General features: G+C 46.3%; 1 protein-coding gene across 2 annotated transcripts in view; it reads right to left on the bottom strand.

Annotated features, from left to right (window-relative positions):
* Positions 1-1,251: 1,251 nt before the first annotated feature.
* The window catches only part of LOC126517624 (uncharacterized), a 137,149-nt gene continuing 119,629 nt past the window's right edge, over positions 1,252-18,771 (bottom strand). For both annotated transcript variants that reach the window (XM_050167419.3, XM_055064462.2), the window contains one exon: positions 1,252-3,741. In XM_050167419.3, coding sequence (XP_050023376.2) covers positions 2,084-3,741 — 1,658 coding nt within the window. In that variant the 3' untranslated portion in view covers positions 1,252-2,083. The remainder of the gene's footprint in view (positions 3,742-18,771) is intronic.

The following is an 18,771-nucleotide window of genomic DNA, read 5'->3' as shown; positions in this document are numbered from 1 at the left end:
ACCATCTCGGACGTTTTTATAGTTAGCCTAACACCAGGAGCGAGTGCCACACGGGGCTGCTTAACCAAGGCAGAAAGCATATGCAAAGTAGTTCAGCCGAATGCGTTGCAGTAAATGCATTTCGAAACTTTTTCCGCTGGCTGCCATCCAATGCGACACTTTTTTTTTTACACATGCAGGAAGCAAACTTCTTCAAATGAAGCGAGGAAATGAAAAAATATCTTGCAAATATTACGTAGCATAACTTCAAACTACATCAGCTCTCTGCCTTTTTATTCACTAATCTCACGCTCCACATTCGCTGGTATATTAGCAGTCATATCGCGCCGCGCGGCCCGTGGAAGTAACTTCGCTATACTTACCATCCGAGGACGTGTACTGGTTCTTCAACTGGTGTTCTTCAACGTCATTAATAAGAGAATTCAGTTATTAGTCACAGCTGCAGCTAACATAAAACACGCGTAAAGGACGTCACCATCGCTCTTCAATACTTAGTGTAGACAGGCGGTACGACGTTCCAATGGAAGGCTGAAAAACGAGATGTTGAAATGGGCAGCGTGGTTTTCAATACGCTCAGCAAAGACGAAGATATTGCGCGGGGACCACTCGGATTTCCCCATTGAAATGCACGCGAAATACAAGAACACTCTCGTTGGGAAATCGTCGAAACCAACCTCAATGAGCTATTCCTTGCGCATATTTGAGAATACTTATTTTCCCCAATTGGCTCTTTTCGTTCGTATCTCTTGAGCTTATAAATCGTATTCCCTTAACTATCAGTGAATACGCTGTGGTATTCTCGTTCGATTGGTTTTATTAAACACGATTTAGCACTTTCCTCGCGAGAGCACGCCTGCCTTTGTCATGCACCTGCTTTGACCATGCCCAACGTAAACCCCTTTTCTTAAACCCCCGCAAGAAAACACGAAGAACCAATCTCACTTTCTTACTTGGATTGAGTGCAGACCGCTGAATTCTCGCAGATAAGAAAATGAGCAGCCGCGAAAAGAAAAGGTAAATGCCAAGAGGTTATCTTCACGGGAAAGTCCGCTTTGCTACTCTGTCCTGGGAAATGTGAAAAGGAGGGTAAACAAAATACGACACATTTAGGGCGAGAACAACACTCGCCCAAAATAGAACACACGCTGAACCTCCGTGGGCGTTCGTGCAGGCCACTTGGAAGGAAGCTCACCGCACACCTGCCAAACAGTGGGGCGCCTATTGAGGAAAGCCATTCGCAAACAGACAATCATTTAACAACGTTGTCACCTTTATTGTAAAGATAGAACATGCCCCTTCCAGTAGTAAGGAACGTGTCTCCAAGACGCAGTGCTTTCGTCTCCACATTGGGCGACGCCGACCACTGCAACGAGCGTGAGTGAAGTCGCGGAGAAGTAAGGAGGCCACATTGGTTTCATTCTACCATGGCTTCGGGATGTTGAAGTAACATATGAGCACCGAGACTCGCGCAGCACGCTCTATAGGCGTCCAATTAAGTGACGACACGACTTGTCATATTGCAGATGTGGACCAAATTCATGATTCAAAAGAAATAGTGATACCGAGAAGTTCAGTGTTGGTTGTTTAGCAATAAGGCTACGCTGCACGGAACCCTTGATCATCGAGACGTTAAGGCAAAGTCGTAAGACTTTACGTTTCCTCTTGCTCCGACTGTCACAGGAAGAACGTACTTGCATGCAATCAATAAGCCATTTTGTTCGCCTGAATCATCGAAACTCTATCAATCACTCGAAGTGCCCGATACTACGGCTAGATTAAGAGCGCTCACTAGACGGGGCTGTATGATTTTCAAATTAAATAATTCACATCTTTACGCAGCGGCCGAAAGAACGTGCGGGTACGACATTCTGTCGCAGGATGCCGCGACGTTCAGTTAATCCGAGAAAATATGTCTCAGCAGCAAACAAATATAGTAAACGTCGCGGTGCGCACGCCATACCGCGCAATTGTGCTTCGAACTTCATGTGTCCACTAAAAGATGGTCGCCCAAGTTTTCACAAAACGCCACGTACGGCCAATTCTTGTTCACGCTAATGCTCGCATGTGAACAGAGCAGGCGAGTTCAAGAGGAAGTTTCGCCAACATCTACGTCTGCGTACTTGGACAGGGGTTTCATCTCGGAATCATCCGCACTTTCCTTGTATCGTCGCCGGCATCGGTACAGTGCCGTGGCTACAAACAAGACGGTAACTAAGATGCCAGCGGCGATGAGAAGGGCCGGAACCATCCAGGCTGACCCGGTAAGTGGCGCGGCCGCCGAGTGCTTCTCCTGTAGCACCGGCATTGCCGACATGTCGTTCAGCATGACATCGTTGCCTTCGTCGTTTTTCGACCGAGCGCTGGACGTGGACGAGGTCCCAGGCGGCTTCGTGACGTGTTTCATCACGTGGTTGCTGTCCTCCGTCGGCACGAATTTGGGACTGCGATAAGATGGCTGCCGGCTCGAATAGGGGCGGTTGGAAGTCGGCATACCTGAAGTTGATTGGTTTGAAATCGCAGGTCTTGAAGTCAACGTGCTCGCCAAATATGAGAGTGTCGAAGGATGGACGTCGGGAGGCGAAGTTGTAAGAGCTTCCGTCTTATTGGTTGGCTTTTTAGTCCACATGGCGGGCTTTGTGTACAGTTCCGTGGCTTTCTTCCTCGGCTTGGTAGGCTTGGTCGGCTTTGTCAAGGGAGTTGATGCAGCCGTCTGGGCCATCGAGAACGCTCTCGTTACAGGACCTCTAGTAGGGGGAACGGTTGAAAACAGCCTTGAGTACGCAGTGCTATATGCTGTTGTCGTGTTCCTTGCGATAAAAAGGCGGGTAGTTGGACGACGAGTGGCCGCTGTGCTTTGTGGTAGCCAAAGCGTTGTACGCTTGGTGGCTTCTGTTCTCGTTGACGTGAATGTGCGCCAAGAAGTAGTGCGGCTTCTCGTATACGGCGCTGCAGTGGTCGCCTTGCTTCCTGAGGGTTTTACTGACGTAACATCCGGCCCCACCGTATTGCCTTCAACGCTTGGGTAAACGCTTGGCCATGTGGTTGGACGAAGCCAAGTTGTTGTGTGAAGCCAAGCGGCAGTTGTTGGTGGTTGCCGCCTCGGTGTAGGCCCTAGTGTGCCCGATACTGTCACCAGCGTAGTTCTTGGTGCAGTGGCCGAGAACGCGGGACTTGCGGTGGTCGCATGAGGCTTTCTGCCTGCGCTCAAAGTTGACGGCTTTTGCGAACTGCTAACAACAAGACGCGTAGTAGGAACGGAAGCAGTGGTCGGGTATATTTCCCGCCAAGAAGAACTTGAACTTGCGCTGTAGGTCGAGGCCACGGTAGGCAAGTTCGAAGTATGCGGCGATACTTTTGTCGCAGGGGGCGCATGTGTCGGAAGCGATGTTACCAGACTTGTCGTGAGCGCTACTGCGGCTGAAGGGCCGGATGTTCCTCCGCGAATCACGCTGATCGTGGGAACAGCAAGTGACCATGGCGTTGTAACTGGCCAGGACGACGATGGCGAATGAACAGAGGCTGTAGTTTGGGAAGACCTTGGCTGCGCCGTGGACTCGTATAGCAAAGTCGTAGGCGTTGTCCTCTCGGAAGGCCGCTGGTCGCGCCCGTGTGTGGTCGGAAAGTCCTCGGTGCTCGTTGCTATGGCACCGACTCTGTTCGTGCCAGTCTCTGCCACATCTTCCTGATTCACGGAAGTGCTAGCCTCCGTCGTCGTCGTCGTATCCCACGTGTCACCCGAATCTGCCAAGAGCAAAGAGATTAAGAATGCAATAAATACAGCAGATTTCAAGCAAACATCACTCTCCCTGCAAACGTAAGTATACTGACACTAACGTGCCTAATGGAGAAACGAATTTGCCCAAATTACTTTTCGCAGAAAACAATCAGCCTATAGCCCCCTTAGAAGGTCAGCGTACTCCTGTTGGCTCAATTCTCTGAAAGGTTCAAAGTGGACGCTTACTTCACTACTCCTGCAATTGCACATATACTGACCCTAACTTATACGCTTAGCAAACGAATTTGCTCAACTTAGTTATAGCGGGAAAAAACCCAGCCTATAGACCGTACCACGCCGCACGCCTATAGACTGAATTCTCTGAAAAAATCATGCGCTCTGCACCGAGATCCACTATAGCGAAGGTAAAACAATTGAACATCCTTTCAAAATTAACTTTTAATGCTCTGAGTATTCTAGGGTAAACCACTAATCTATTCCCCTCGGAAATATGTCCGTCCGTCCATCTCTCTGTAACACGTGACACGAAGCCTTCCACAGGTATGCATGGGGTCCTATGGAGGCAATGTGATAATGCCTGACGACAAGGTGCGACTGCTGAAATGAATGATTATGGCTATATATCGCGAGCACTCAAGAGGCATTAACAGTAATTAATGCTAATCGAAGACTAATATGAATCATTACGACGAAGTCAATTAAGACTAAATAACACGCCTTAATATTACGAAACGTGTAAGGGAAGCAGATGGAGATTACTTAACTACCAATTAGAACCAAAAACGGAATAATTAACCACAAGGGTAACGAAATGACTTAGGTTAAGTTAATTAGTCCAATCAATAGTAACTAAGGCGATTGTGGGCTTTTAGTAAATACAAACTGTACCAGGTTTGCTGCTAAGAATAACTTCTTGCTTCCTAAGGTTTCAACTAATTACGGTAAATCACCTTCATCCGTCTGTGCGATCACACTATGGAATCATTTACACGTGCCTCTTAAATCCGCCATTTCTTCACTTTCATTCAAAAATTCATAAAATGATTGTTTGTTAAATTGTTCATGTTCGTGCATCTTTAGTTCTTGTACTAGATTTGTACTTATACATAATGTCTGTATTTATCTAGTTGTTCCTTTCTTACATTAAGGTTTGTTTGTTTTTATGCTGTTATGCTTAGTGCTATTTCTTATTGATGTATTGGTTCTGTTCGCACTGCTGCCAATCCTTGTAATATTTATATGTGAAATTCAAAGAGGGTCCCGTTGCACGCTTGAGCTTTGGGACCCTTGCCGGTATGTTTTATATGCTGTAATTAACATCCAATGTATTAATAAACCAACAGAAACACCTGAATCCCGTGTCATCCACCAACGACCAGAAAAAAATAAATTCAGCGAGACACCTGATTCTTGCAATAGGATGGGAGTTGCCTAATTGGTACTCCATTTTTGCAAGAACAAAATCAACACACAACGAAAACTCTCCTCTTGCCTCTTAGTCCTCTTACGACCGTACTCCTCTTTGCTGCACACGTGGTCCGCAACATCTTGCATGTTGGCAAGGATAGCACGGTGCGGGGTTACAAAAAAAATGCAAGTACGCGCAGAGTTAGACAGCGTAACGTAGGCAGCAAGAACAATCTTTCTACTTTCAATCAAATGTGCAAATCATTCGCACAAGCAGTCCTTGTCCGACATAACGTAGATAGCAGTGTGTAAAACTCACCCGCCGCCTTGCACTCAAATCACATCACACAGAGGTCAACACACCAACAGCTATTACTCGGCTTACGAGACTGATCTCAAGTTTACAAAATATGCCCTGCACTGTGGATTTCCGAACGAGTTAGATTCAGGTGAATACCTTTCACTACTATATGGCCTAAGATGCATCCACTTTCATTTCCACTTATCGATCATTTCGTTATTTCAGTTAGTAAGTAGAAGTAATTTCTCCTATGCTGTCCTTGGTGTCATGTTTGTTAGCTTCTTATGATATGATTACTATATATATATATATATATATAGAGAGAGAGAGAGAGAAAGATATGACGTACATGCGTAAAAATGAAGACAAAGAACATAGCGGAGGATGCAGCGTCACGCTTAACCGTGAATTTCATATATATATAAAGTCCATCAAGGCCGACAAGAAAGTAACAAGAAATCGTTTTGTCTGGCATCAATATTAAAGTTTTACACATCATTATCTACAACACGAGTGCTTCTTCATAATGTCGTAAGCAGTGTCTAGTTTTGCGGTGGCAAACATATACATTTAGGAGTTTAGCAGAAGTCTCCACGTAACAAAAGAAACAAAAAATAGAAACACGCACACAGTCAGCGAGACCATCTGACGAGGAGCACGTTGTTATTTTATATTACTTTTATAGCCTGTTTACAGAATATGCAAAAACGTCAAGCTACAAGCAGCCTGCAAGAAACTACAACAGACAACGAACCACACTAACACACAGAACACAGTACAGGCAGCAGATGTATGCTTGCGCAGGCGTCACAATAACGCTAGATTTTGGCTAATGTAAAGAAGTAAAACAAGCAAATATAAATATCATTAGTGACAAAGTAACCAGTTTAGATATTTATTTAGAGCCATCTAAAGAGGTTTCTTGAACTGACTAGATAATCTGCTTTGGTAATGCGTCGAATTACAAACTGATATGAGACACTGAAAGCACCAATCAATTTTTCCACTTATCAGAGCATGTCTTTGGTTGAAGATTGTGAAGCCAAAAAAACCTGGTACAGTTATAGTGTTGTCGGGACAACTGACCGAGCAACTGCTTATATATGCGCGTCGCAATACATTACAGCTGACGACCGCCAACTTCAGGAGAAATAACTGTGGAATAGAACGATTGCTCCTCTCAAAGTAAAGAGTTTTATGCTGGAAGCGAAGCATAGCATACCTAAGAAGCGGTGCTCTTGTTGGCAGGCGACGCCGTTAGCCTAAAAATGCAACCCGGAGGAACTCCGTCTTTACGCGTTTTTACAGTGGATCTTACAAGTGCTTTCGCCCAACGTCTCGAGGTAAGATATGCGTGCAATAATTTCAAAACAAGAAGTCATAAAGGAGACAAATGATGTCATCGTTAGCGAACGTGACTTTTCTCGGACCAGTCTAAGTTCTGCGGAGGATAAGGGGACGGCCGGAAAAGGACTGCCTGACGCCGCCTAAAAGCAAGAACGAGCTCTTCCGTGAGCACAAGGTGCGTTTCCCGCAACCTAGGCGCAAATACGTTATATCGCCACAAGTGGTGTTATCGTCCCATCTCATCGTCTTCTCCTGAAAGCGCTGCACCAGCGGATCTGCGACGCCGGAGGCCATATATAACCGGTGTCCCCCACCAACTGCGTGCTCATAAAACCGCATTCATATAGCGGCGCCCCGTTGACTTCGAGATGAGGCTATTTCCTCTATCCAGACGGCGTAGTCAGCACAGGGGCGTCGTTAGTGCTAGTTATGAGGCTACCCGCAGCACCGACGGCAAAACGAGGCACGTATAGATCAAACGAAGACGAGAAAAAAAAAGCGGAGTACGGTATGGGCTTCGGTGCTCAGGCTAAGTGCAATGCTGGGTGCTTCTGCAAAGACCAACACCGAGGAGGTCACGTGCGGGGTTGGGCTGACGTCAAGTTTGGGTTACCCGTTATGGCGCTGTAGATTCTGAATACAATGTCACGTATAGCTACTTTCATGCGCTGTTTCGCACACTGCCACAGTAGGTCGTTTTTGTAGTGCCTTTCCGAATATGATTATCATAATGGAATATACTGAAGTCACCCCGATGGAGAAACGAGATAAACGCAAATTAAAAGAAACCTCACGCAGTATCGAATCAGACCATCACATACAAAAATTTATGCTCGAACTGCGTGAACAAATAAGTTTTGTTAAGCAGGGCTAGCTGGTTTACGCGTCGCCTATTTAATTACTTAAGGCTACAACAACTACCCCTATGGTTCAACAAAGGCTTTCAACCAATCATAGCTCCCATTTTCCCTATATAAGTGGAATACGTTGTCTAATGTAATATCAAATGAACGTAACCCTTCAAGTTACCGAGACGAATTGCGAACACTGGGGAAGGGGGGGGGGGGGGAAGGGGATTGAGAAAGAATCTATGCAGACAACCACATACTATTTATTTATTTTCACTTTACTTCAGTTATACTTACTGTCGCGTAAGCTTGCCGCGTGGCTGTTCTACTTGTGTTGTTTGATTACGTTTTGTTACTTTTTCCGCTCTTGTACGCATGTTATCGGTTTTTGTCCTGATTTTTTTACAGTATATATCTTTATTGTTGATTATTGATGATTCTCCCCTCGCGAATATGTTGTGCCCAACCAGGGACCATCAAAGAGAAATACATGATAATGATGACTGATGGCGAGCAGCGCAGGCGACGGTATAAGTGACACAAACAGGACAGATGAGCTATAGAGTTCGTAGCCAAGGCATCTGACCACGTTATATCACTTGTACCGTCGTCTTTGCTGCTTATAACGTAGAGCGCAAGAAAGTATTCTTCTTGGTGCATGTACAGAAAGATATATCTAGGCATCAAGTATGTACACATAATTGTCAAAACAAGCTTAGTCGCGTTCACAAGAACATTCTACTGCAGAAGCAATTAGGCGGACGCTGGAGGCGCCGTCGCCGCCGTCGTGCTGTCCCAACGACGACACGCAATGCGAGGCCTGTAGGTTTAGAAGGTCTGCAGAGATGCGGCGCAGTGCATGCAGAGGCGACGAAGTGAAGTGGAAGCCAAGTGGTGCATACACTGGTCTGAGCGGAGCGGGCATGACGCGTCCAGCTAAATCTAATCCTTTCTTCGGGCACTGACTGACGATGACGCTTTTCGTACGCTCTCTTCTCGTGCACCTTCGAGGCTCGACGCCGGCAACGGGAACGGTGTATCACGAAAATCACAACATGTACGCAACGGTGTTCCATATACTGGTATGGTTTTCTTTTTAGGTACTCATAAAAAAAAAAGCTCGGCAGCGTGTCACATTCCTGTCACACGTGAAGGCCCAAGCATGCTGCGCACGTGGTAACCTAATTAATGGTACTTCTGGAGGGGTCACACTTCTTGTGATACGTTACGAGCCGCAGTGTGAAGTGAACGAATGGCGCTGTAGGTCGTCCTCCTCGACGACACATGCAAGCACTGAATGCACTACCGCTTGGTGAGCATCTTCCGCCTGTAGCATACTTTCGAGGCCTGCCGCGCAAACCAATGGGCCGTGGGCGAGAATCCTCCATCGCCTTCTCTGTCGCTTCACAGTCGATACATATATCTTCATGTTATGGGGGCATGAGCTATTGCTGATCTAGTGCATGAACTATTGTATTGCTATTGCACCCATGATCAAACTGGGATATTAACGAAAGGTGCGTATTCGAGTCGGTCAGCTATTGAGAATGGCCTAAGTCGACTACTTCTTCGTGCACGCATGTTGAAGTTATTCATTTCGAAATGTCTTCTAGGATTATCGTGCTTGGTGACTGACGCTGTGGCGGAAGTTGACCTATTATGTAACACGAGAACATTACGTGCCGACTAAGAAAACGAAGGTGCGTTATTTTTCGTTCTCTAACGTGTGCAGGCTACCGCTAATTCACTGTCACTGTCATTAAGCTGTTTTATCCCTGTATACGGCCCTTTCGATCGAGTGATCGTGCAGTTCCTTATTTTGTAAAGCCAATCCAGGGTGCCAGATCAACAATGCTTAGAAAATCCTACCGTAAAAATGTTTTAGGAGCACGAAGGCGAGCAAATCGTCTTTCCTAGGAGCTTCGCAGTTAGTTACCTGTATTGGTATGTACACTGGTGCGGCACCCTGCATGGCACACAGAGACACGTCTGATTGTTATCATCTGAGTGATACCTTAATACAGTTCAAGGCTACGCATAGTACAATAACACGTTGCACGTATGTATAACGTGTCCACAATGTTCAGGCTTGACTCACCTCCTATTTCGATCGCGGGCAGAGCTGTGGCAGCACCTCTAGGCCCGTCGCCGTTCGATAATGCGGCTATTTCTAAGCTAAAAGCTTAGTAACGACATGCTAAGAAGTTTCCCAATCCCAAAAACTTGACACCTCTCGGGAAAACACGAAGACTTGCCACTCGTCGTCAACAGCACGTTCGCGGTGCACCCTCTAGCGCGATCCCACATACCAGCATGGCACCGGATGATTCACGGTTGTGATATCAAAATGTGGTCACTCTCTCGAGTGTCGCCGAATGGAACAGACGTGCGGACTGAATGAGCCTTCTCAGCGCAGCAGGAGCAGCGTGCCAAAGCGATGAGTTTTGTTTGTTATTTCGCTCGTTCTTCTTTTTTTTTTTTTGCCGAGCAGTTCTATAAATTATTTTTCACGCTTTTCAGTTTCTAAGGCTTTTTGCTTCGACATAAGTAGCTAAAGAATAACTAATTTTTCCAACAACTAGGGTTACATTGTACTGCGCCTTGGTAGTACGACATAACGGTTGGTACTAGGGGCAACCCACGCGTTCATGTTCGGAGTGGGAGCGCTCTTATGCGGAGAAACGCGGTTTGAGTCAGTACGCGAAGCGAACTATGCAGCTTTTATATGTGGGATCTGTGTGCTAGGGTCGCGGCTAGACCGTCTAAAGAAGAAGAAGGATAAGCCAGCTAAGTGGGTTGTAAAGCTAGAAAAGGAATTCAAGAGCGAACAGAAGCAGAGGAAGGAAGTAGAAGAAAAGCTGGCCACAATAAAAAATGAAGCCGAGGGCCGCCATTCCGCAAAGCAATGGTGAACGCTTCGATGTGAGCACCGCGAACGGGGCTGGCAAGGAAGCGAGAGCAGGTAAAGAAGCTGACACCACCACGCCAGAAAAAGTGGCGGAAACGTCAGTGGAGGTCACGAAGGGGCTATCACTGGCGTGCTGGCCGCAGAAGACGACAATAAAGCAAAGGCCAAGGATGAGACTGGAGGGAAGGGCATCGCGGCCTCAGGTGAAGCTTTGGGCGACGAGGAGAAGGAGAAGCGTCGAGTTGTCATTGTTGGCGACTCCAACATGCTCAAAGTAAAACCGGCGATAGCAGAGAGGGCAGGTGCAGGCGAACGAATCCAGGGGCGGCTTGCACGAACATTTAATACCGAATAACGAATTTAAGTTGTTGTGCGGACTAGGCGCTGTCTGTGGAAAATTTAAGAACGCGTTCTTAAATTCCTTATTATCTTCGTTAATCTTGGCGCAAGCGGCCCCAGGTTACCGTTCTTCCGGTAAGACCGATTAGGAATGTGATAGCGAATGCCAAGGAATGCATGTAGGTCACAATGAAGGAGAGGCACCTATTGGTGATAATGGGCGGAGTGACGTACTACAAGGACGAGGGGCAGGGATCGCGAAGCAAACAGCCAAAGGGTTCACAGACCTCCGGAAATGTTTCAAAGGAAATACAAGTCGCAGTGTGCACGGTGTCAGAGCTTGAAAGGCAGGGGTATGCAATTGAAAGTGCAGTGCTCGCAGTAAACAGCGAAACTTAGACCCCTAGCTAAGGCAATCAATTTTACGGTCATTGACATCAAACGAGAAGTGCAGGCCGCGAAGGCGCTTTTGTGTGTGGCGGGATACATTTTAGTGAAAGTGTAGCAACACCGGTTGGGCGTCGATTCGCAGCGCGGTCCGCAGCTTTTTTAGGCGGGCCCCAGGCATGCAGGAAGGAAGCGTAATTATTGGCTGTAGCGACACACCAGTACAAGGCCACAAAGAGTTGGGAATTAGACCACAAAGAGTTGGGAAAAGACGCACGAAGGTTAAGAATAGAGGAAGTAAAACTTGTTACACAAACATAACAGGGTGGTTGCAAGCAGGAAAAATGGCTGGAAATTCAAACGCAGCTGAATGACGAAGCGATCAGCGTGCACGCGTTGACCGAAACGCATCTACGAGATTTGGGGGAACCGCGTGTTATTGACAATTTTGTGTGGGAAGGATGCAACAGAATGTCTGGGTCGAGGAAAGGCGGAGGCATACTAATTAGGCGAGGTCTGAAGTGGAAAAGAGTAAACGAGGCCTGTAAGGAGCATTTATGGATGAGCGGCACATGGTAAGGCAAACAGACGTGGCTTGGAGTAGCTTACCTATTGACAGGTATTGATAGCAGAGATAAAAATAAAGAATTGATCGATTGCATTAAAAGCGATAGTAATCAGTTCAAGAAATCGGGCCAGGCGATACTTGTGGGATACACGATACTTGTGGGATACATGAACGCGAACATGGATGATTTAGACGGATATACTGATTACAACGGTTCCCTAGAGCTGGATCTGTGTGATGAAAAGAACCTTATGGCAGTTAACTGGGAGAATAAGTGTCTGGGACAGGTAACATGACAGTGCGGAAACAGGCAGTCGTGTATAGGTTACGCCTTAATCTTAGAAGTGGTCGGCGAACATGGAAAAAATAGCCCGGGTAGCGATCACAGACATTTATCATTAAAGTTTGAGAGAAATACTAACACAAAACACGAACCAATAGCATCAGAATTTCTAAATATGAATCAAGACCAAATAACAGAGATGGAAAAAAACATTAAGAAAATGGGAGCTTTTCCTAGATCAGTCCGGGAATATAAGGAACTGGTAGACGTTATGCAGCAGAAAATAAGACAGACAAAGCAAAATAATTGTTGGATTGGAAAGAAATTGTAAATTATGGAACAAGAAAATAAAGCAAGCTATAGAAGAGCTTAAGCAGGCGTCTAGGGATCATCGGGAAACGAAAAAGTTGGGATTACACTAAGAAGAAGCGCGCCTTAGATGGAACAAATACCAAGAAAAAAAGAAAAGTAGCGTGTGAGCTCGTGCAAGGCAAAATTAAGAGAGAGAGAAAATAATGCAGAGAAAGGCAGGGAGGTTAACCAGAGGTAGTTCCGGTTGGCTACCCTGCGCAGGGGGAAGGGTTGAGGGGGATAAAAAGAGAAACAGAGTGGAAGGGGGAGATAGAAAGAAAGGGAGACAAACACGAACAAAGCGCGTACACTGCAGATCGATAGGGGGCGGCATTCTTGGAGTCTGTCGTGAAGCCCCGTAGACCGCAAGAACCTTAATAGCGCGAGTAAGGCCTTCAATGCGGATGTTCTTTCGGAGCATTGGCCTAAAGCTTTTAGTTCTGAAAGTGGACGATTATCCAACTGGTCCAGTACTCTGCACATCACTTGTCTCTGAGCGCTGTATCGCGGGGAGACACAGATAATATGTGCGAGCGTCTCGTCGATGTTACATATATCGCACGTGGGGCTGTTGGCCATTCCAATGAGGAAAGCATATGGGTTCGTAAAGGCAACGCCTAAGCGAAAGTGAACGTTGGGTGCTTAACATTCCGAAAAGAGACAAATGTTCCCTAAAATAGTTCTGGAACCACACAAGGGCACTCGGAGCTCCAAGTAAAAAAACCTCCCTGCCTTTCCTTCTTCCTCTCTCTCCTGCAAACGGCTATAAGGGATGAAGATAGTAACATCTACGAAGCAGACCATGCACTGCGTTACGCACCGACGTTATTAGGGATAACTTCGGCACTTCGGCAGCAGGACCCGATGAAATCCTAATACAGGTAATCGAAAACCTCGGTCCAGTGAGCAAGACACTGCCGACTAATGTCATAAAACAAGTGATTAGAATGAAGAAAATTCCGGTTGGATAGCGTGAAAACAAGATGAACCTCATCTACAAAGGCAAAGGTGATAAGGACAAGAGAAGCTCGTACAGGCCAGTTACAGTAATGTCGGTGGTATATGGAATGGCAATGCAAGCCATAAAATTGGGATTGTCGAAGTGGGTGGAGAAAAATGGTGTGCTAGTGCACTGCAGAACCGATTCAGGCCAGGCAGACGCGTAAAGGATAATATGTTTGTGCTAATTCAGTGCACAGAGATTTCAGTAGCTCAGAATAGGCCTTTATGGATAGCATTCGTAGATATTAAAGGAGCCTATGACAACGTAGACAGGGAATCGTTGTGGGATATTCTTAAGTACGAAGGCATAGAGGGTGATTTCGTGGAGCTGCTGAGGGAGATGTATAAGTGCAACCGAGTACAAGTTGTATGGGAAGGTCCAAAAAACAATGAAGTGGTGGGAATTCACCAAGGACTGAAGCAAGGCAGTCCTCAGTCTCCATTATTGTTCACATTTTATGTTAGGGGCATAGAAGACGACTGGAAAACAGCAAATTAGGGTTTGATTTATCCTACACGCGTAATAGTCAAATGGTGCAACAGAAGCTCCCTCGACTTCTGTATGCGGACGACATAGTGCTACTAGCGGGCAATAAAAGAGATTTACAGACATTTGCGAATAGCTGTGGCAATGCAGCGACAAATCTAGGCTTCAAGTTTAGTACAGAGAAATTGGGAATTATGATCTTTAATGACGACACGAGTAATTACCTGGTGTCAATTCAACAGCAAGTCATACCCACAGGGAAGCAATATAGGTACCTCGGCCTATCTTTCTTTCCCGTCCCCAGAGTAGGCTGGCCAACCAGATGCTTTTCTGGTTTACATCCCAGCTTGCTCTCTCTATTTCATTCTCCCCCTCCTCCTTCTATATATACGTCGGAGTATACATAAAAGAAGGGAAGACTTACACAAGCACCCAGCAAGAGAATGTAAAAATGAACGGGAAGCGGAATGCTGCAATACTGAAACACAGATCATTGTGGGGCCACAATAAGTATGAGATAGTGCGTGGAATCTGGAAAGAGTAACGGTGCCAGCGCTAACATTCGCAAATGTCATTCTATGCTTAAAATCGGATAGCATGCCGGGATTGCAACTTAAACCAAAATTCGGTGGGCTGGTTGGCTTTGAGAGCCCACGGCAAAACCACAAATTTGCCGGGTGACATGGGTTGGGCCTCTTTTGAAGTCAGAGAAGCACAGAGGAAAATTAGTTTTTGATGAAATACTCCGGAACATGGATGAAAATAAATGGACAGCTAAAGTGCACAAGCATTTGTACTTGAAAAGTGTGGACACAGAATGAAGGAAGAAGTCAAGAAAGTTGGCAGCCAAGTACAAGGCAATGGAAACTGTAAATAGAAAACCAGGAGTCACCAGAAAGGAAGTGAGAAAAACAAAGACAGCTAATTGGATGCAAAGAATGGAAACAAAAAATACCACGTAGAGTTATAAAAATGAGAAGAAAGAAATTAGAAGGGAAAATTTGTACGATAACACAAAGGGCAGTGCCTTGCTATATGGGGCTCGATCCGGTTGCCTAGGGACAAAAACATACTGGAGCAAATATTCGGAAATAGATGAGGCATGCGCACGCTGCAGCGAAAATCCAGAGAACACCTAGCACATCCTAATGGAATGCGAAAAGCTTCGCTCAGTGAGAACCGTAGGTAACGCACACCTTCCAGAAGCGCTTGAACCTAAAGTGGATGGAAGCGTCAACCGGTCAGCAGTCGAGACAAGCAAGCGACGTTTAGAGTATTTGTGGAAAAAAAGCAGGGAAGAGGTTGACAGGACCGGATGTGTTGCAGTCGTGGGTAGCGGTACAAGGTAGATTTTGAAAAAAACAAAGCAGATTAAGGAGATATATACAAAAAAGCTAGATAAAAGTGTATAGCACGGTTCAGAACAACATTCATTTGGGCTAGATAGTGCATACTTGAATTAGGAAGGAACAGCGCCAACTAAGACACAGGACAAGCGCTTGTCCTGTGTCGTTCTCCCTCTCGTGGTCGTCTTAGTTGGCGCTGTTTCTTTCTAATTCATGTATAGCACACCTGATTAAATCAAGCAGGCAAGGTCACCATTTTTCACCGCTCCGTTTCAAAGGAGATGATATTAAATCATCATCATCATCATGGTGGTGCCCTCAACCAAACGGTCTATATGGCATGCGGTATATACCTGTTGTATTGCCACACCATTCTATGAGTTAAGTCGCTCATACCTTGTCTTAAATTCTTGACAAAGTTATTCCTCGGAATCTTGAGAATGACAGCCCACAAGCAAATGACATGAAACCAAACGCCGACAGCGCGTGCCTTTTATGTTAAGTCTTCTAAGAGTTGAATATTGAAAGTGCGAAGCAATAACACAACCCTGAAAATTACGTAATTTTATGGAGGGCGGCTGTGCACACCTCCGGGAGCGGCCAACACAGGAGGCCGCGTTTCTACCAGATAGCTCGCTTTCGTGTATATCGTTCGTCGCCAGCGTCACCAGAAAAACGTCGCGGTTACATCGACTGTAGTTGGCGGGAAGCGTGAGAAGCAGTCAGTGGTCTTTGAATGCTACCGCGTTCCACTCTTAAAGGCGAAGCTCAAGCTTCCTACAAACTTATGTCACAAAAATTGGCAAGTAAATGAATATGTGGTGCTGCTGCAGTTACCCGTGTATTATTTTCGCTTTCCTAATTCTGTCTTTGGGAAACGTGAAGGCATGTTCTATTTTAACTAACGAAAGAAGGATTTCATTTCGCCTTCAGAAATATTGCAGAGCTTTTTTTTTTTTTTCTTCTACAGTCTAAGACTAAGAGACTAAGACAGCCGCCCACCTAGGGTGAAGAATAAAGGACACTTTCTCGCTGTTTCTTACAATAAACGTTCATTCCTCCTCCTACAGTCAGAACTGCTGTACAATATTTTGCAGGGAAATAAGCACAATCACACATGCCCAGACACAAGCCTCTCTTAGTTACTTTTCTTGTGTCCGTGTATGTGAGTGCGCTTATTTCACCTGTGAAATGCCATGCCAACTACTACAACTTATTTTAAAGCTGTACAGTAAACGTGAGATTCTGAGTGGGTTTCATCATAACTTCGAATTCTGGTGCCTGAGTGATTTTTTTAACAAAGAACTAAGAAACCAATGTAAGCCAAGAAGACTGAAAACATCATTCCTACGCGCAGAACAAAGAAGCCAATAAGCGAAGCAATTGGAAGATCAGAAAGAGTAGCTGTCATCTACGTCCTCAGCTGTATACATTACTAACACTCCCCCCACCCCCCACACACGCACACCGTACTTCCCAGTGACTGGATTCACCCACGCCGCAAAGGCCCGTGATTTCAGGTATGGCAGTAAACTAAAGTCAATAGCCATAACTATTTGACTGCGAACTGGAGCTCGTGGGGCCCAACGATCTTCGCAGAAAATCAACGCACAATATTAAGGCCTACCCCCCCCCCCCCCCTCATACAAAAAGATCGTTTCTCCCGCTATACGATGGTGTTTAGTACTTGTGTTGGTTGTATTTGCCCATACTATAAAAACGGTTATTGATAGTTCTGAGATGTCGTAGTCCAGTCCCGGCAACGTAAATGGAAATATAAGTTACTGTTACTGCATGTTAAACACATTGTTCAAGAATGTACAAAAACAAAGAAAACACAGAAAACAAGAAAGTGGGGGAAACGTGGCAATCAACCTCCCACCCCCCTCCTCCTCTAACATAAGACGATAGTCTGGATCCAACTCTAGGCTTAAGCATGGGGGTCATCGTCCCATATACGAGTACGTAAACACCGTTCCACAACGTAGAGGTGTGTAAAACAAGAATTTGTCCGCGTAAAAGCGGCAGAGAATTGGAACACTGTTCCGGCTTTAAGACGATTATTTATTTTATTTTATGCGAAACAAAACGCGACTGACTGCCCAGCAAATCTGCATTTAATTACTCCAAAACTACGCGGACTCACTGCAAAACGCTGAAAGGTTTCTCCTACCGCCTTGAATTTCTTTCAATGGAGCCTGCCGCACTTTATGATGAATGTGGGTAACGCTGGAACCTTTATCAGCGATGTATGATAATTTGCGACAGAGAGAAGTTAATTGCTTTGTGGCACATCCGTCCGAGAAGAACGTACAATTGTCGAGCAGCCCGCCTCTTACATCAATCCGCAAAGCAATTGCTTACCATATGCCCACTTTACTCGCAACATCATGCTCTCGTTCTTCCACCTCTACGCGTAGATACACGGTGCAATCGTCGGAAAGCTTCCGCGACAGGACCACGCGTATATCTCGCGATAAAAACGCGCTGCTCTTTCAACCGCGAGCCTTCGCGGCCAGCTCCTCAGAAACGACGAGCGCAGAAGCAACAACAACAACAACAACAACAACAGCAGCAAAAACGCTCTCTTTCTGCTTTCCCTCGCGTTTCCTGGTTTTCAATTGCATTATTCTTTCAGCCGCATCCATCCTTCATGCTGTCCAAAGAATATACACAGTCAGGCGAGAACCACGACAGCACTCGGGGCCCAACAGACACTACAAACCATGCGCCGCTCACAGGCACAGGAACCGACGCCGCGGCACCCCGAAAGCGCAAACAGGGGAGACGAAGAAGGCCGGGCCGACGTCGCCGTAGTAGCGTATTCGACACCGCGCGGTGAGCAGGCCATACAGCGAGCGAGCAAGCGAGCGAACCAAGCCCATTACAACGATTGGGTTGCAGGCACGCGAAGGGCGATCGAAATGAAAAGTAAAGGTGAATGCGCCAGATAAAAGGAACAAATTTCGGAAGAAGGAGAGTGGTGAGAGAGACCGCGAAGTTCACCGGACAGCTCTAGCACTCTGCCGAGCGTGGCCGGGCGCCGCCTTGCCTCGCTTCTGCCGCTGCTTCGAGACGCCGCTCACAAAAGCCGACGTTGAGCGATGGCCGATTGCTTTGTATGCCCGCTCATAATACAAGCCACGAGAAGTCTCAATCAAGGAGGCTTTCGTATCTACTTGTTTCAACGCGGCACCGCCTCCTTGCGTCTGTCCGTCTGTCGGCCGGCCTGCCTCGTTCATTCGCCTGTTTGTTCCTTCTTCGAGGCCAACTAGACAGGCCTGTGCGGTTGCGCCGCTGAAACGTTAAGAGGAAACTCTAGCTCGGGCCCAACTCCGGTGCAGCCTGTTCACGTGCGTGTAAAACGCAGAAATGCTTTCCCGAGATAACCCCTGGGCCGATTTTAATGAAATTTGCTGCATTTTAGAGAAAAATGTAAATTCTAGTGACTGTTAGAAGCG

Source organism: Dermacentor andersoni, chromosome 11 (assembly GCF_023375885.2).
Source record: "Dermacentor andersoni chromosome 11, qqDerAnde1_hic_scaffold, whole genome shotgun sequence".
Taxonomy (NCBI): domain Eukaryota; kingdom Metazoa; phylum Arthropoda; class Arachnida; order Ixodida; family Ixodidae; genus Dermacentor; species Dermacentor andersoni.
Note: the sequence above shows the minus strand (reverse complement) of the source record. Positions and strands in the feature narration are given on the sequence as shown.